At 41.6% G+C, this 19,650-nt stretch overlaps 1 protein-coding gene across 1 annotated transcript in view; it reads right to left on the bottom strand.

The window, feature by feature from the left end:
- Window positions 1-19,650, bottom strand: part of Snd1 (staphylococcal nuclease and tudor domain containing 1) — a 407,737-nt gene that overhangs the window by 351,699 nt on the left and 36,388 nt on the right. Inside the window, exons 4-9 of the mRNA XM_052173319.1 lie at window positions 16,863-16,941; window positions 14,555-14,715; window positions 13,774-13,865; window positions 13,051-13,209; window positions 11,728-11,834; window positions 9,126-9,216 (exon numbers count right to left, since the gene is read on the bottom strand). Of these exons, the coding sequence (XP_052029279.1) occupies window positions 9,126-9,216; window positions 11,728-11,834; window positions 13,051-13,209; window positions 13,774-13,865; window positions 14,555-14,715; window positions 16,863-16,941 (689 nt within the window). The remainder of the gene's footprint in view (window positions 1-9,125; window positions 9,217-11,727; window positions 11,835-13,050; window positions 13,210-13,773; window positions 13,866-14,554; window positions 14,716-16,862; window positions 16,942-19,650) is intronic.

Here is a 19,650-nt window from a genome sequence, read left to right as displayed (position 1 = left end):
AATAAAGTAGTGGAAGACAAAAAACAGTAATTTGTATACACTAATAATGACATCTGAATTTTATCCCCAGTAGCAAGCATCACAAACAACAAAATGCCTAGGAATAACCAAGGAAGTAAAAATGCATACGATGTAAACCGTAGCACACTGCCGAGGGAGCGTGAGAAGCGCTCAGCAGGCAAAGCCCTCCCGGCGAGCGTGAGGGCCTCAGCTGAGTGCACTGTGCCTTACAACATCCATGGCAAAAGGTGAGGGAGACAGCACAGCTCGAATCCCAGCACTGAAGAGGCAGGAATGAGAGGATTTCAGGAATTTTGTAGCTAGCCATTTTACCTAACTATTGGCCTGCATAGACACTTGCACACATTTACCATACACACAGATAAAAATTGTTAGACAAAAGGCAAATGAAAATGAATCCATCATTATGAATAAGATCTAATATTGCTAATGTCAATATTATTTTTGCTGGAATGTTTGTTGGTTTGATTTTGTCAATTTGTAAATTTAATATAATTCTATCAAAATCCCAAATGTAATTACTCTTGCTTTCTTTGAAAATGCAATGTTTCACACATTTGCAGGTAATCTGTGTGCACAGGCTATGTGTGATACATATTGCTACTGTTGTAAACTTGATAAAATCTAGAGCCGACCCTGGGATGAGGCCCTGAGCATGCCTGTGAGGCACTCTCTTAAGTGGGTAACTGAGATGGGAAGATCACAAGCCAGAACCTCCATCATCACCACCACCATTCGCACCCATCAGCACCTCCATCAGCGCCCAGTCCCAGCATGGGCCCTGGCCAGAATGAGAAGGAGAGTAGGCACTGGGCACTGGCATGCAGGCAGTCGGTGTTACCTTGTTCTGACTGTGGATACAATAAGCTCGCTCCCTCAGGCTCCTCTACAACAACCTCCCTGACACGATGGGCTGTAAGCTAAATAAACCTCCTGTCAGTTGCTTTTAGTCAGTTTTACTACAGCAAGAAGAAAGAAAAGCCAGGAGAGAAATCAGTAGCAGATGTAGGGAGGTGCTGTAACAAAGCTGCTTGGTTCTTAGGCCACTGGAAATCTTTTGTGACTATTAGAATATTAGAACAGAATGTGGAGAATTTGGTAGTCCAAGCTAGGAGAGCCAATGCACACTAGAGGTATGCGCTTGCTGTTTTCACTTCTATCAGGGTACTTGACCATAGTTTCAAGAAAACAAAGTAACAAGCCCATTGGTAATCCATGGTTTACTGTATGTATGAGTTAAATGAGTACCCAAGTGGTCTGAGAGGTTCTTCATTGGTTTGATCTGGCCTTGCAGAAAGAGAAAAACATGTTAAAAAATTCACTTTGGACCTCAAAGGACCATGCAGTAGGCAAAGTAACAAAACTGGATAGCTCAGGTTCCTTTAGGAAGCAACAGTAATAGAAACCATAGAGTAATGTCATGAAGACTTGCAATTCAGACCAGCGGGAAAGGGCAAAAATGAACGCTTGCATGTGTGGACAAATGGCTGTGGACAAGGATGGGAATTCAGTAGGTGGGGAAAGGTAGTCTTCAACAGACAATACGGAAAGCTGGAGGAATGAACGATGGAGGTGGAGCCTCACTACCACGCTAAAGACAGACTCAAACTGCATCCGTGACTTAAATATGAAACGTTAAATATCTTAACAGAAATCACAGAGCAAAAACATTACTGTTTTGCATTGGCAATGATCTATTGGATATAAAACCAAAGACAAACATAATAATGAAAATAGCTAATTAGATTGTGCACCAAAGAACAACTAATAGTAAAAGGCAGCCCACAAAATGTAAGATGGCATTTCTAAATCATGTATCCGACAAAGACTTAATGCCCAGAATATCTGCAAAATCCCTGTAATTTAACAACAAAACCAAGCAGTGCAATTAAAATTGTGAAAAACACCCTGAGTTAAGTACCCAGCACTACAAACAATTTTTAAAAACTGAAAAGCAAGCAAAGGACTTACACAGACATTTCCCTAAAGCAGGCTATACAAAGATACCGAGCACAGGAACGCTACACAACAGCGCTAATCACGGAGGTTAATGTAAGAAACCTGTAATGGCATGTCACGGTGAACCTATTGGGATGAATCCTTCAAGGAAATAAACTAGGGTAAGGTGTCTCAGAAGCCTCATAATAAACATCTATAGCTATGGTGCTGAATAATCCTTGAACTGGCATCAAAGCAAAAAAGTGATTGGGGCAAAGTCAGGCCCATTCTGACTAAATGACTCCATTCTAGCAGATCCATGCTGCAGTCATTGCTACCTTACAGCTTGGCTGCCAATGCTGGCCTTGGCTATCCATGTGAGCTCTCAAGCAAAGTCTCAAAGAGTAAGCTTGAAGGAAGGAGTGTGAGTAGTTTTATATCGTTTCAAAATACAAAGTTGAGTGTTGTTTATGTTATCAAGCAGAGAACTAACTAACATAAGGTCTCTAACAAGCAGGGCAGTAAGAAGACATCTCTTGGGGACAAGTGCTTTCCCCCTGCCCCCAACAATGCTATTCAGGTCTGTGAAATCTGCAATGCCCACAGATCCAGCAGTAAGGACAGGGAAGCCAAGCCACGTGCTCAGGGGACCATATGGCTACAAACTGCACAGATCAGCTAAAACGCCACAGGGAAGGCAGGCAGGGAACTGGCAGGCCACAACAGACACAAAAGTCTCAGGCAGGCTCAGCTAATCACTGTGAAGGGAACATGCTTCTCTGCTAACCTGGAGAGACAAGAAGGGGCCTCCTTTGCATTTCTTTCTTTCAGGGATAAAACTGCTTAAGCAGATGATGAAAACCAATTTTTTTAACAGGCCAGATGTATCAAGAAAATCCTTAGCTGAGTTTTGGATTTCTCACCGTGACCCTCTCTTGACAAAGACCCATCTACAGCTTTTCAGATTCAACTAGGGGATCCAGAGACATCCCGTGGAAGAGGTCAGGAGTTAGCTTTTCAAGGATTTCAGGTTATTTTAGTGATGGGCTATACAATTAGTTTCTGTTGAACATAGTAACTGTGAAATAACCCCTATTTGGAATTGGTTGGGGAGGCTCGTGGGACTGTGGGTGTGAGGGCCCGAGGCCTTAAGGACCTTTGTTAGGCTGCCTTTAGAATTTCCTGGGCATTAGCACATCTTTTTGGTGTGTGTTGGAGGGCTTGCAGGAGGAGAAGTGATACTGGAACTAAGGTTTGAATTTAGGCCCCCACACATGCTTGACAATCATTCCACCACTGAGCTACACTCCCACCACTTAACATTTTCAAATGCTTAAAAATGACTACTGAGCTACAGCTAGGTTTGGGGTTACAAAAAGCAGTGAGTTATAAAGCCTAACAAATATTGTGTGTTCCTTTCAGAAAACGTTGGCCAATCCTTCTTTTGGCACATATCAGAAAATAAGCCTACTTCTATCAGTTAATAGTTCTGAAGACCCATTTGCAAAAATATCCCAACTACCTTTAAGGAAATAACTAGCATTTACAGACACTCACTACATTTTCCCATACACAAAGTATGGGAAAAAATCACCAGCTTACATGAATAGGAAACTTCTGGAGACTGGTTAAATAAATTATGGTATAGCTTCACAGTGAAATATTAAGTACCAATCAAGGAAATTGATCCAAACATGTATTTTGGTTCTTTCTCTAAACAACTATTTTAAAGGCTGTGTTTAACCCACCTATTCATCTATGTACATAAGCTCAAGGACATACAGATTATCTAAGACAAGGTCTGTGACGAGACCCTGAAAGCCAATGTGTAAATGTTGACTATCTCACTCCAAGGCTCATAAAAACCAAATCCTGAGCCAGAGGTGAGGAAACTGAACAGGTGATCTGGTATAGAGTGCAGAATCCCCACTCGCTCTCCCCTAGCTGCCCAGAAAGACTCCGGAACTACCAAATAAGGCATCTTAAGTAACAACCAAGGAGCCGAAAACCAGGATTGGCTTCAAATCTTTGAAACAGCTGCTAGACTTCAAGACATATGCCCAAAATCCACACACAGTCTCAATGCTTATAACTTAGTATTTTAAAACCCTATTCCTAAATGAGACACAACCAAAATCCATCAAATACCTGAGGAGCCTCTAATATGAAAAATGGCGGACCAAAATAACCAACAGAAGGACTCTAAGAACACAAAGGAAAACTGTAGAATAAAAGGTAATTCAATTCTTCAGAAAGCTGGAAGACCTGAAACAGGTTTTTAGATGTTTAATTTTAAATAACAATAGAAGAGATGCATTCAAACAAATGAAATTCTTAGAAATAAAAGGATAAGTAAAGAGAGAGAGGGGACAGGAAAATCATGCATGCTTATAATCCCAGCACTTCTGAGGTTGAGAAAGGAGGATCTTAAGTTCAAGATAAGCACAGGCTATACAATACAACTTTCATCTCAAAAACAACAAAACATTTTTTTAAGATAAAGAAAATAAGAAGGAAAGATGCAAACGCCACAAAGTACAGCTTCCAAATGTGAGGAGTTCTGGGAAAAGGAAGAACAGAGAAAATAAATGAAAGGTAACAAAGCAGTTTAGGAGAAGATGTGAAACTGAAGTCTAAGACTGAAGCACAATATTACATCATTAAAAAGATTTTCTGGGGAATGGGATAGGGGGTTTTAGAGGGGTAATGAGGAAAGGGGATACCATTTGAAATTTAAGTAAAGCAAATATCTAATAAAATTAAAATAAAAACAAAAAAGATTTTCATACATCAGTGGGAGAAGAGGCCCTTGGACCAGTGATGGGGAATGTGAGGGTGGGGAGATGGGGGTGGGTGGGGAGGTCGGGGTGGGTGGGGGCACACCCTCATAGAAGCAGGAGGAGAGGGAATGGGATAGGGGGGTTCTGGGGGGGTGGAGATCAGGAAAGGGGATAATATTTGAAATGTAAATAAATAAAATATCCAATAAAAAAAGATTTTCATAATTCTAGAAAGAAAGACTCATACATGGATGAAAAATTATCAGTCATTTCAGATCACCAAAAGGAGTGGGGGACTAATTGACAACAAAATCCTAGGAAATTTAGGACATTAGGAAAACTAAGCTAACATAAAGATCCCTCAGCAATCCTGCATCAATTCTCCTGGGAAAAGGCCTCACTGGATTCAGCCTACTGGATTACTAACCAAGTGTAAATGGAAAGGCCTCGACGTTTACCTCACGTGGTCTGCTGTCATGAAGTAAGAAACAAGTGTGCCATGAAAATGATGTAGTGAATGAAGAAAAAGACCCAGGGTACAGAAAGCATAGTCCTAATCTAAAAGCAAGACAAAGAAGCCTCTTATGATGATGGCAAAGAAATCTAAAGGTAAAAGTCATACTGTGAGAAAAAGCAATCAGTCCAGGTTGGCACTGCCCAGGTTTCAAGACATAATTACTGAAGAGGAGCAAACTGAATGGATGTTTTGAGACAAAAATCATAGAGGCAGAGAATCTAAGAGTTGAGTTAATAATGTGTATAATATATTTGCACGTAAATGTTTAAAAACAATATTATCTTCAGAGAACACACAAAGTATAGAAAATAAAAATTAGCTTTACTATGCAGTATAGCTCATAATAAAGAATTAGCAGTTATAAGGTAAACACTGACTATTAATTTAAACAAAGTCATAATCATATTGGACAAATGAGGAAGACCATGTGTATGCACATTTCTGTTTGAATAAGAAATTTAAATGTTTTCTCTCATGGAATGAAGTAAAGTTATGCTTACAAAGAAGAGAAAATAACAAATAAATCTTATATTCAGAGGTACGAAAGAGCCAAAGTGTCAAAGTGGTTGCCGTGGACAAGCATGGCGTCATGCCTGTAATCAAAGCACTCACTAGAGGTACAGGCAGAAGGATCAGGAGTTCAAAGTCACTACAATGGACTTTGTTTCTAATGAAGCTGCCAATCTACAGTGAGATAATGATGAACTTGTGACAGAATCCTGTTTCCTTCTGGCGCTTCTCGTTCTTCATGAAAGAACTTACCTGAACTGTATTCATCTCAAGCTCCTCACGTCACACCAACGCTCTCTGAGCAAGATGACTGGACAGTTTTGAGTGCGTGATGTTCCCTACAGTCTGATGTTTGGATTCTTGCTTTCCAGATGATTTGGGAGAGTGAAGAACCCGTGCAATGTGTCATTTATTTAGGAGATGTAGGTCACCGGTATGGGCCCTAAAGGTTATACCCATGGGTAGTTCAATCTGATCTGAACTCAGCTTCCTGATCCAGACCCTGTGCAGAGTTCTGCCACATGGACTACTAACTCCATGGAAAGGCTATGCTGGTGACATGTCTTTCAGCCATGATGCCATACCCAAAAAAGCATCACTCCTCTCTTAAACTGTTCCCGTGAGATACTCTATCACAATGATGAGAAAGTTACAACTTGTATAAATCAAGGACCAGCAGATTTTACATAAAGAGCCAGAAAATGAATATTCCATAGATAGATAGATAGATAGATAGATAGATAGATAGATAGATAGATATTTTAAGCTTTGCAAGCTATTGAACAGATCAGTAGCAATCACATACCCACTAACAATCTGATACTAGGACATGAGGAGAGTCGCCAGCAACCATGGCAGCATGTGTCTTTAATCCTAGGATTTGGAAGGTGCAGGCAGTTTGTGAGTTCGAAGCCTAGTTTTCAGAGAGTTCTAAGTCAACTAGAGTGACATCCTGAGACCCTAGCCTCAAAGAAAAGAGAGCCTCGGATAGGCTCAAACAACTACACTCGCTAGATGCCATTTACTCATGACAGTAAAATTTAATTTCACCTAACTTTTACATGCCACACAACAGTCTTTTTCTTTATAACATCCAGCAGCCATGCACTAGTGAGGTAGTGCCAGCCCTGAGGCAGGGGCCATAGCCGGCCAGTTTGAACAGCCTAATGTGGAAGCAACGTGCATCGCAACTCTCCGAGAAGAACAAGTGCTCTGCTTACCTTCTCTGTGCTCACTCCTGCTTTACACACAAAAATGACACTCAAAAGGTTTTAAATTCCAGAAAACATAAAATCTTTTTTCTATCCATAAATATTTTTCTAAATGGGCTTCCATTAAATAACCTAAATTTCGGGCTGGAGGGATATCTCAGTGGTTAAGAGCACTGATTGCCCTTCCAGAGGTCCTGAGTTCAATTCCCAGCAACCACATGGTGGCTCACAACCATCTGTAATCGGATCTGATGCCCTCTTCTGGTGTGTCTGAAGACAGCTACAGTGTACTCATACAGAAAATAAGTAATTCTTTTTTTATTTTTTTTTTTTTGTTTGTTTTTTGGATTTGGTTTTTTCGAGACAGGGTTTCTCTGTATAACCCTGGCTGTCCTGGAACTCACTCTGTAGACTAGGCTGGCCTCGAACTCAGAAATCCACCTGCCTCTGCCTCCCAGAGTGCTGGGATTACAGGCATGCGCCACCACCGCCCGGCTGTAATTCTTTTTTTAAAATGACCTACATTTACATTAACATTCTAGAGAAACTGTAAACCTTACTTTGGCAATGTAATAAGTAAAACTTAATTGTAGTGAGTATCAAGACACTTACTGTGTTTAAAAAACAAAACAGAGCAGAACAAAACCCAGAGAACAAGGAATCCTGGATTTAAAAAGTGGGAGAAATATTGCAGTAGCCATTTCTCCCTTTTCACGTTGACAACATAGTCATTTAAAATGAACATGTGCCTGTAATCCCAGTATGGTGAGGCAGAGGCAAGATGATGGCTAGTTGCAGGCTAACATGAAAAACACAGTGAGGCCCTGTCTCAGACAGACAGACAAACAGACAAGGGTGCAAGGCTCAGTCATTTACTTCTTCTGAATTCTTTCTTTACTAGCAAACCACTAGTTCTCCAATCAGTAGGATCTGCTGGAAACAGAGCAGGCCAGGGACCATCTCTGAGTCTCGCCTACATCACCTGTATCACAGCCTCTCAGGGATGTTCACAACTGGAAGCTCCACGTCCCCGCTGAGTGGATGGCCATCCTTGTGTCAGTACACTCACACTCACAGGACATGTGAAATAGACTACATGAGCTGCAAGATGGCAAAGCAGCCCATGTCCAAGGCACAACACGGTCCTCAGAGAAAGGACGCGAAAAGCCATTGTGTTCCATCTCAAGATATGGAGGGCACACCGCCAGCTGTCCCCAGGGACAAATGCTGGTCATGTCCACTAAAGAGAGTGACTGCCATCCCCTAACAACTACTTAGATGCCTGCTAAGGAGGGGAACGGCCAGTTGAGCTCTGAAACCTATTACTTTCAACATGGAAAGAAAGAAAGACAGAGAGGAAGGCGGGGAGGAAGAGAGAGAAAAGAAGGGAGAGGAAAGAGGGAGAGAGAAGAAAATCAATCAGCCAGTGCCTCAGAGTCTTTATAAAAATTTTACATTTATAAGCTAGTTTGGGGATTTCTCAAGCTGACAGTGCCACCTAGTGACTTTCCAACCTCAGTTCACTGCTAACTGATGGAGACACCCAATGTTCATCCACAGATACATTTCTTTAACCACGTTTTGCGTAAACAGACAAAATCTTCAGAGTCTCTTAGGAAAAGCAAAATCACACTGAAAACGTCATACATTTAGGAATGCATGGAGCTCTACCCTCGGAAACCTTAAAAAGAAAATCTTTTGCTCATTGCCACTGATGTAACCACTTAATCTACTGAACAGCTCTAGTTCCCTAGGAAACAAGTAATCCACCGCCAACATACATCAGCCAATAAAGAATTCAAGGCAGTGAAACGAGAGAAACCACAGGAGTTCCAGAGAAAAGGAAGAGAGAGCTAAGGACACAGGGAATCCCTAGTGCCAGTCCAAAGCAAAGCAAATAAAAGATATCTCAGGTATGAGAGCTATTCTGAGCTAGCAATGCCCACAACACTAATCCAAGAACTTATAATGAAGTTGGGCTAATTTACCATGAGAAATACACACACACACACACACACACACACACACACAGAGTGGAGACTTCTCTTGAAACGGTCAAGAGCTACAGCATTTCTATTGCTCAGATCCTTGTGCCATCACTGGTCTGGCAATGTCCACTCTCAAATCAACATGCTGAGAATGACTCACCTTGGCAACGAACTGCTTGTCCTTTTGGTCCAAATTAGCAGTGGGAGGCACATAGTCTCTCCATATCCTCAGCCTGCGCTCCTTGGCAAACCTGGCAACAAAACAAGGATGCAAGATCATTCATGGACCAGGCCACTGTGCCTGCCTCCAGCACCAGCGTGGGAGCAGGAAATCCCACTGGCTGACTGTGGGGAAAGATCCAGAGAAGGCAGACCCATAGTCAACACAGAACAAAGCCTGACTACAGATGGAAAGTACACAGAAAACAGAAATAAAAGAAGCACAGAGGCGTGATTAGACACGCCTCTAATCCCAGCACTTGGGAGGCAGAGGCAGGAGGATCTCGGTGAGCTCAAGGTCAGTCTGGTCTACAGACCAAGTTCTGGGACAGCCTAGGCTACACAGAAAAAGCCTATCTCAAAAAAACAAAACAAAGCAAAACAAAACAAAACAAAGAAAAAACCCCACAAAAAACACAAGACACATGTACATAGTAAACTTATGAATGGTCAACTGAGGTCCTGGTATGCAACTGTCAGAGCTCAGAGCACCTGAGAGATCTAGTATCTTCTGAGTGAGCACCGTAACACAGAGCAATTACTTTTCTAGAAGAAGATACACATGAAAACATTCTTTAAGAATCACAGGCCTGTCTGATTGCCATTTGAATTGTAAAAGGGTTATCAACTATCAGATTCAATTCAGAAAATATCGACATAGGATATCTAAAATGTACTTGGAAAAATAGAGAAAAATCTGCAGATTTCCCTTAATAGAAGTTCAAAAACTATGTTGTCAGGAATTCATTTCAAAATACTAAGCAAAGTAGATTATTTTCTGGGTCAGACCAAGAGTGAGAGATTGAGTATGTGTAATGATTAAAAAAAAAAAAATCAATGAACAGCTGTCTTAAACTGTTGAGAGAGAGAGAGAGAGAGAGAGAGAGAGAGAGAGAGAGAGAGAGAGAGAGAGAGAGAGGGATGCTTTCTGAAAGCAGTACTGTGACCATCCTTCTAGGTAGCACTAAAACAGAGAAAGACAAAGAAGAATGCAGGAACTGTAAAATACAGAACGCACTTCCACAGAAAGCATGTAATTGTACCCACAATGCAAGTAGCTCGGACACCCAACACAAAACAGCAGACAAGCGATCACACAGTAAGGTATGATTTGTATTTCCTGTTCTAAGCCTGTTTTACAGTGACTCCCTTTAAAAAACAATCTATAATCTCCTGCAACTGTTAGGAACTATAGATGTTATTCTAATTGTACTCACTTTCTTCAAAGACAAGCTGGAACTTGAAATAAGTCAAGAAAATTTATCAACCAAAATAATAACTTAGAACAGTAATGAGTAGAAAATAGAAGTTTCTGAACCAAAACAAGCAAGAAAGAAATTGAGCGTCACAGAATAATAAGTATTTGAAGTGCTTCATCTACAAGACTATTATGTCTTTCCAATTTAATTATGCCACAATATACAACTTTTGAAAAATTAAGCAATCCCTCTGGCTTTTCAAAGAGTATACACTTGTCAGATATATCCTATCCAGTGTCCCAGATTAAAATTTACAAATGTCTGCTTATAGGCACAGGAGATGTAAATAAAAGTCCTCAGAAAACACCTAACAAGTACAAGAATCAGTCTTTTTTTTCTTCTCATCTGTACACATGGATGGCAAAAACCCAAATTAACAAAACCACTGTAATTTTAAGATTGAGCTAAGGTTCCATGCCAGGAAGCTAAAGGATTAGTCCAGTGCCAGGACTAATCTCCTCTTCTGCTCACCACTGTCCCAGAGTTGGGAGATCCAGGCTTGCGTGACGTAGCTCCTCTTCAATTATGCTTGGTACCTACTTTATTTTCTTCCATCCACCCCATCAAATGTGAGCTCAAAACACCCAGCTACACTTGACTAGTTGATAGCTGAACAAGCTACCCGACTTTAAAACGTGTGTTTCTGTCTTCAGGGAGGTTGTCATCACCTCAGAAATATATTAGCATTTACAATTAAAACACACTTCCAAACACATTAGGCCATCAGCCTCTATGGCCTGGCCCTAGTGTGGCGCACACAGGCGCCACCTCTCCATCATCCTTCTAAGCTTGCCTGTCTGGGAGAGCTGATAAGCAATTCATTCCATCATTCACGTCAAACTCCTAAAACTACAACACTTGAGAGGGAAACTTGGAGAAAATGACTAAGAAACATTTAAAAAGTAAATCAAATATGGAAAAATGTCAGATGTGCTGACAAGGAGGCTCGCAGGTAAAAGTACTTGCCACCGAGCCTAAGGACCTGAGCTCAATCCCCAGTACCCATGTGGTGGGAAGGAAAAACCAACTCAACACAAGTTGTTCTTTGCCTTCCGTACGTCCTGGCATGGGCACACTCACGTACATACACTAAGCCCTTACTCCCGGGCATTAAACTACCTTGGACCTAAATTTTAATCTGTGAGTCACTCCACAGTATGCTTCCTTCTCTTGGGATCCCCAATCCCCTTATTGAACTACAACAGGCAATAACACAGATGGGTTAGAGACAGTGGCCAGCTTCCTTCCCTGAAACGCTTAGCAAGGTGCCCTGGCAGGCCTTACCTCTCAGCTGCCCTCAGCTTTTCTGCACCCCGGGTATAAACTGCAATTGACCAGTCCACACAGCGGGCAAAACCTTCCTTCAGGAGGAGTTCAGTGATGTTACCATTCTAAGAGACGAGGCACAAGAGAAGACAGACACAAATCACACACTGTTGCACCAAGAAATCAGTTTTCTGTTTCTGACATGGCAAGTGCAGCCACCGTCTAGCTGGCACTTCAGTTTTTGTAAACTAGGAAAAAGTCGTTTCTGTAAGAAATCACACCTAGGACTCAGGACGCTACTCTAAGAGTCCTCCCGGCAGCTTCGCCCTCATGTCCCAGTAACACCCAGCATAGCAGCTCTACTTAACAGGAGCAGAATAAATGTGAGAGGCAGCGAATAGAACTGACATTCCAATAGTTCTTTTGGGGGCAGAGGAGGATGTTAATCGTTAGAAGAGATTCCACCTTAGTCTCCTCTCCCTCTAAGAACCAGCACTTTTTCCCCTTTCCATCAGCAGAAAGCTGCAGAGCAGACTGCACAAGCCACATTTTGCCTGGTGAATAACAATTCATATTCTTCTTTGACACAGAACCATCTGGCAGGCATGGCCAGAGAGTCAGCACTCTAGAAGAAAACAGGCATGACCTTGGCACCCTGCAAAGCAAGCCTCCCAGCCTTCTACAGCTGCCACCCTGAGAGTCATCTAGCTGGAAAAGTAACAGTAGATTAACTGTGTATTACATCTCCATTACAATGGTGAAAATCCACTTAGTTCTCACAAAGTAAGGTCATTACTTGTGCAAGAATTTCACATCTATCAAGGTGCACAACAGGGTCAAATTCCCAAAAGTCACAACTTTAACAACATAAAAAAATTAAAAGTAAAAACCCCAAACCCAAGCTCCAGACTTAGGAGGAATCTGCTAAAGATCAGAATATGGGAAATAATTTTTCAATATGTCAGTCTCCTCCTGATTGGTGTGTCAATACTCCAGGATAGCTAAGTTCTAGACGTACATCTGAAACTCCCCAGTCCTACTCTCCAGCCTTCAACTGGCAATAGCAACTCAAAAGTTCAGACTTCAAGACTTCCCTTTACGAAGCCAGGAACACTTGAGATGAACTTCCTAAAAATTCAATGCACTGATTTGTGCACGACGATATGACTAATGGTATCTGCACAGAAAAGGCGCTCAAGTCAGTGCATAGTATAATAATAATAATAATAAACAAACAAACAAACCTGCCAAGATTGGAAACAATGTTGAACAGAGAGAAACAGTAGCAAACTGAATACATGGCCGACCAACCAGCCCAGGCTATCTATACAGCACACTCACTGGATGAAGAATGGTACCCAGAATGTTCTGATTATGGCAGCTTTCCAGAATGATCTGAACATCTCTCTGAAGCAGTCGCGACTCCGTGAAAAACTTGGCTTCTGCAGCGAAGGGCTCTGGTGTTTCACTACCATCTGTTTCTCGACGAAAGGTTGGGCACTAAAGGAAAGTAAGGACAGTGAGGGATGATAAGAGGAGAGCCAGGGACCCCATGCACATCAAGATTCCGAGGGGCATGAGAACCACAGTCTAAGCTCAGAGTTCTGAAAACTGCTCTTCTGACAATCTTTAAAACACCAGACCAATCAAGCTTTTTGTTAAAGACAAACGAAACATACCATGCTGAGCATGTGCATTTCCTTTAAAACTGTTCCTTGACCAAGAGACAATCTGGCAGTACCTCGCTTTCAATCCCTGACTTTTTTAAGCACACACGGATAGCTGTACATGAATTCAATTCATCTCTATGAAGCTTCAGGGCCACTAATGCATCCTCTCTTTATTCCTAGCTTCTTATCGCTAACAGTGCCCCACACCAAATAGGCCTTGGTTACTTTAAATCTAATAGAACTGTCTCACTATGAAGGTTAAACCAAAATAAGTATGACATAGTCTGGCCAATGGTTCCTAGAAGGAAGAAAAATATATCCGAATTCCCCAGGTAAAGAAATCTACCCATCAACAAACACTCCCACAAACCCCAAACCCACTGTGTAGCCTAACCTTAATCCCTGACAGCATGACAGTAACAAGGTAGTGATCTGGAAGGAGCAGGGCCCGGACCACACTGCCGTCTCGAACATGCTCAATGATAGCTGGATGACAGAACAAACAGTTTTTGATCGTTAGGGAAAGTTGATCCAGGATTATACAATGCCCAACCTACTTGCATCTAACCCATCTCCTTCCCAAAAACCTGAGAAGCCCCTCTCACAAAAACAGAAAAGCACTGACTGATCAGCAAAGCTCACATGAGTGAGTCCAGGAGAACACAGACCAAACCTGCTTCTCTGTCCTTTGAACCTCCTGAGACCTCCTGCACCTCTACTCTCCAAAATCTAGAGTGCTCACAAAATAATAACCCTCATTGGTCTTGCTTAGATTTTTCTAAATCCGCAGTCAGTAAGAGTCCCAAGGAGCAAAAACTACATAGTATATAAATATATCATATGTTTATATGTATGTGAAATAAGTTTTTCCCTCCAATTTTCAGCATTAGTCTTAGTGGCCTTGAGAGAACAAAAACTATACAATATGCAAAATACTAACAATTTATGATCAGCAAGAGTACAGGGCTAACCTCAGCAATGCAGAGTTGTAGTAAGCTTTGTGAAGCAATTCAACGCCCCTTCTAAAATGTCAGTGTTCTTTAACCCTCAAGGATTCCCTTTGGATACTAAATAAGCAAAAGAAAGACTCACTGGATCTTATAAACCCCAAGAATCAAAGAGAGCAAACAGAAAGAAATCACCCCGAGTCTGTCTGCCTTTCCCTGCAACCTCACCATTGACCGGCTTCTGATGGTGAGAGTCCACAAAGTGCCGTGGGTTCTCAATGGTATACTTGAGATCCCGGATGGTGTGAGAACCGCTGCCCTCACTCCACATCCCTTTCTTTGATGCCTTTGCTTGCTCCTCGCATTCTGAAAGCCGATTCTGCTCTGGGCTGGGACATGAAAGGCAAACAAATTGTGGTTAGTGGTTCACAAACAGAGCTATATAGCTCTTTGCCAGTTGGATTCTTCAGTATCTTCTCCCCTAAAAGAGACCAAGGCATTTATTTAACCAGAAAACTCACCAGAAGTACAATTTACAAATTCCAAATTTGTTCCTTCAAAGGACTGATTGAGATCCTGAGAGCATTAATGAGAGGTTCTAGGGAACATGTAGTCTTTTGCCAGGGAGTAGAATAGAACAAGTTAACAGCTCCAAGGGGAGCCACTCCAGGGGGTGCAAATTCACTTAAGCATCCCAGATTCCAGAAACCAGGCCCAGCTCAGCAGGGTACAGTGCAGGAAGGTGACTAAGAACCACCCTACTGCTATCAGATAATATTGGCTCAAAATTGCATAGACATCCAACAAGGCCAGCTAGACAACAGGCAGTTTGAAAATAAAGCCTCTTTCTCTACTGTGGAAACCAATAGTAGAACCGCCCAAAAGGAAAAGATAAAAGCAACAATTAATTTCTTAAGGGGAAGGACTTAGTAGAGAAATGGACATTCACTGTCTCATCTGAGCTAAATGGAGGAAGCAGGGAACTACAAGGCCGTTCTTTGTGTCTTTTGCAGGACTCCTGAGACCATCCACAGCCATCCACACATTGAATTTCCTCTCCTGGTCTCTAGGAATTTCTGTCTAAGCAAGCTTCACCTAACATTTTCCAAGCTGGAAGCTTCTGGTCCTCTCTTTCTTCTCTTCACCCAAAACATAACTAAAGGACTCAGAGATGTCCAAGTTCACAGTTTAACTAGGATTAGTGAGACTGTGGGGATGGCACAGGCAGGAGCAAATGAAATCCCGAGAAGAGGCAACTTTAGGTCTAGTAGGATTGTTCCAGTGGCAGCAGTACAAAATGGTTACAGGGATTTTCTTTATTCCACTTGCAAACTGAATCCAAAAAAAAAAAAAAAAGAAAAAGAAAAAAAAAACCAAATCAAAACAAAAACACTGCAACAGTAATCATGCCAGTAATTGTCCTTAAGTTAGAACTGTGGCATGCTTCCAAAAACACCACCTCAAAACAAATGTCTTAATTCAACCAATTCCCACAGGCACGCAACAACAATTACTGAGTCCAGCAAAAGTCTCCTTACAATCAGACAGGACAGCAGGTACACAGTGAGTGACCTGGCCCCAGAACCTCAGGACAGAAAGAAGGCAAAAAGCACAACTGAGCCTCTGGCTCATTCCCATCACATGTACACATGATGCAAATATTTATCCAAAGCTTTCCTTCCACTACTGCAGTTATAAGATACCAAGAACTTAATGGTTTAAACAGCATGTTTATAGCCTCCAAATTACTGATGGAGAATATCACTTTTCAGAGACTAAAGTGTTAATTAAAGTCAGCTACAGTCTACCCCACTGAGAATACTAGTGAACTTGAACATGATTTATGTACTAGGAACTTTGCATATATATCTTCCAACAAGTTCACACTACCATTGACTAGACGATATATTTTATCTATTAATGAAATATCTACAGATTCAAGAACACGGGCTCAGAAAAGGTTCTACTAACCTTCAAATCCAAGCAATTGTAGCTCTGTCAATTAAACAGATTCAAAGCAGAATCTTTCCTTTCCTCCTTTTTTCACTACAGTGTTCCTTGCACCTGATTCGACATCACATCTTTTCATTGTCTATCACCCATTAGAATGCTAGCCCAGCCTGAGTCTATTTACTGCTATATTCTCTGAATAGAATACCGACTGATACACAGCTGAGGCTCAATAAATATTTGGTTTGGTTGACTCGGAAATAGTCTGGAATTGCATCTCTATGGTCTAAGACCCAATAATTCATGAATATACATACATACAAACATACATACATACAACATACATAACTGCCTACTCTCCAGGCCTGTTTGTAAAGGAGGTATACATAAGTCAAATACCATTAAGAAATGTTAAATGACCTTCTGACTCAAAACAACCCATGAGTAAGATCTTGGAAGAAATTAAAGTACCTGAGTTACACATTTTGTAGAAGAGAACAGAAATGACATGAAACAAAGTAGTTTATCGTGGCTACCACCTTCTTGGTGCCTCAAAAAGGAATGCTGTGAAGTGCTGCGTACTTACTTATTGGCTCGCATGCCTTCTCTCCGGGTGGCCAAGCCTTCTGCAACTAGCGACTCTGCAATGTTTTCCCCATTAGTATCTGGGGGAGAAAATTAACCACATTAGTATCTGAGGAAAGAAATGAACCACAGGAGCCAAACCTGCCTCTGCCGCAGCAGCAGAGAGGAAGGACCATTTTCATCCTCACTCTTCAGGACAGGGATGCTGTGGAGAAAGGCATTGGCAGAGATGCAGCACTGAGCTTCTCTGGAAACTCCCAAAACATCTAGTCTCCAGGATAACTTTTCTTCCTGGGACTCTGTTTCTAATTTTCTAGAGTATTCCCAGGCCAAAAGCAATCTTGGGAAGCACGGGAGACAGACTGACATACATGGCAGGTAGCTCCAGAGTGATGAGACCCTATTACTGAACAAAAACCTCAGCTGCATCGCAGCTTGGAACGTTCTCTCAGAGTCCTGTCTTCCCCTCAAAAGCAGGGCTTACACTTGCCCCTGGGTTTGGTGAGGATGAAGTCATGCAAATCATGAGCACTGTGCCAAGGCGAGAATTAGGAAGATGCAGATAAACTCATTCAGTGCATCCATACACCAGTCACACATACACCAGCAAGTCCAATTCCTCTCCACGTCATATTCTAGACTCCAAAGGACACCAAGACAAGCCACCAGCTTAAGACTAAGAACAGTGTCTAGGTCTTCTTTCACAGTGCAGATATCAGAACAGGCAAGAGAAAGATGATAAACATAAAACTTAGCCTGATTAAGGCTCCGCCTGAGCACCTGAAACATTAATTGCATTTCCATACTACTGAAAAGGCTTTTAGTCTTGGTATGTATCTTAAATCTTCGCCAGCTAAAACGATAAAGGAAGACATCTTTGCAGTAATCACTGCATAAAAATCTTTAATATGGCAGAGAGGAGGCTCCCAGATAAACTTTAACAGAGAGGTCTGTTTAATAGGTAACATCAGCACAGACTTTTATTCTGAAAGGGTTTTTTACCTGGTCCTTTAACTACATCCTTACTTCCTCAAGCACTAAAAGCCCATGTGCATACATACACACACATGCACACACCTCTAATGCCTTGCCACTACAAGACCCAAATTTCAACGAAGGTAAACGGCATTTTTCTTTCTCTCCAAAGAAATGTTAAGGGCAATGCTTATACAAAGGACTCTCAAGTTCTGTAGCTAAACACCTGGCCCTTTGCCCTGAGGTCACTGTTGAATTAACACAGATTTCACTAATATTAGTAAATACTACATGGTTTCCTCAAAACACAAGACTTCTAGGGTAGAAAGTCAAGCCAAAAGATGCAACAATGAAGAAAAGTTGTGTACTGAGATGCAAAAAAGTCAGGAGAGAAAAGAATGAAGCCCAGGGCCACCATCAACAACACAGCACAAAACTCTCAGAAACTGTCGTGTTACAGAGCACTCTGAACTGCTGACATTTAGAAAGTGAGTTCTCAATAGAGGTAGCAGTTAATATTCATTGACAACTTAACCAGATGTGGAATCACCCAGGAGCCACAACTCCAGGTGTGGTTTGGAAGGAGGTTCCAGCGAGGTGTGAGAAGAGGATGCCTGCCTGGAATGTGGGTGGCTCCCTCAGGTGGAGTCCCTGTCTACATAAAGGGAAGGAAGCAGTAAGCGGAGTGCCAGCATTCCCTGCTCTCTCCCCACGAGCAGAGATGAACTGTGGCCACCACTTCACAGTCCTGCTGCCAAGCGTTCCCCAGCTAGGATCCTTAAATCCTTACACTGTCAAGTCAAAGCAAACCTTCCCTTCCTTGAGCCACTTCGGGAAAACTAACATGGATTATTTCTCATGGAAGGAGAAAAATACCTTCCCTTAGACTGAACCTTCAAAGGAAGCAACAAAATGTTATAGACAGAAAGTGAAGAAAGGTAAACATATCTATCTATAAGCCGTGGATCTCAATCTCACACATTTATCAAATTATGAATAAGAGAGTCATAACTTGATAGCATTCTGGACCTGGTAGATAATCATCTTATCTTTAAAAGTTTTAGTGGCATACATCTGATATACCAGCATTCAGAAGGCAGAGGCTCTGAGTTCCAAGACAGCCTAACCTATACAACAAGTTCTAGCCCTATATAGTCAAAAGACTTATCTTTCTACAGTAAGTCCTGGGCTAATCACAAATTCTGCTCCCCACCCTCCATTAGTGCAAGGGAACTGGGCAAGATGGCTGTTCTCATTCTCACCACACTTTTCTGGAACTTGTACAGCTAAGCTCAGCCTTAATGGGATGTCATTAGTTTTACCTTCTAACACTGGCCTAGAATCAGCACTGACTACTCAAACAGATAACCTAAGTTGCTATGGTATTAGGAAGACTTCTAATAAATTAGCCACAGAAAGCTTAATAAAGAACAAAATCTGCTCCAAAACTATCCACATATGCCTAGTTCTTGTCTAGAAAAAGAAGTCTTTCATTGTTCCACTGCCCACTCAAAACACTTTTTTCAAGATTTACACTCTCTGTATCCAATCCAAAGAAGACTACAACTTCTAATACCCTATGAATCATTTGGCCTAGCCAAACAATAAGTGTTTATGTGAGCACTCACACAAAGTTAATGATGATATATATACCATGTCAAATCTAGTTGTTTTACATAGCTTAAGGCTATCTCTCAAAAGCTTACAAATGAAGAAACTAGGGCCTATAGAGGCAAAAGGTAAAAGGATACAGAATAGGAAAATCTGAATTCTAACCTCATCTAATTCCAACACCTGTTTTTATTCTATTTTAT

This window comes from Apodemus sylvaticus, chromosome 2, assembly GCF_947179515.1.
Source record: "Apodemus sylvaticus chromosome 2, mApoSyl1.1, whole genome shotgun sequence".
NCBI lineage: Eukaryota > Metazoa > Chordata > Mammalia > Rodentia > Muridae > Apodemus > Apodemus sylvaticus.
Note: the sequence above shows the minus strand (reverse complement) of the source record. Positions and strands in the feature narration are given on the sequence as shown.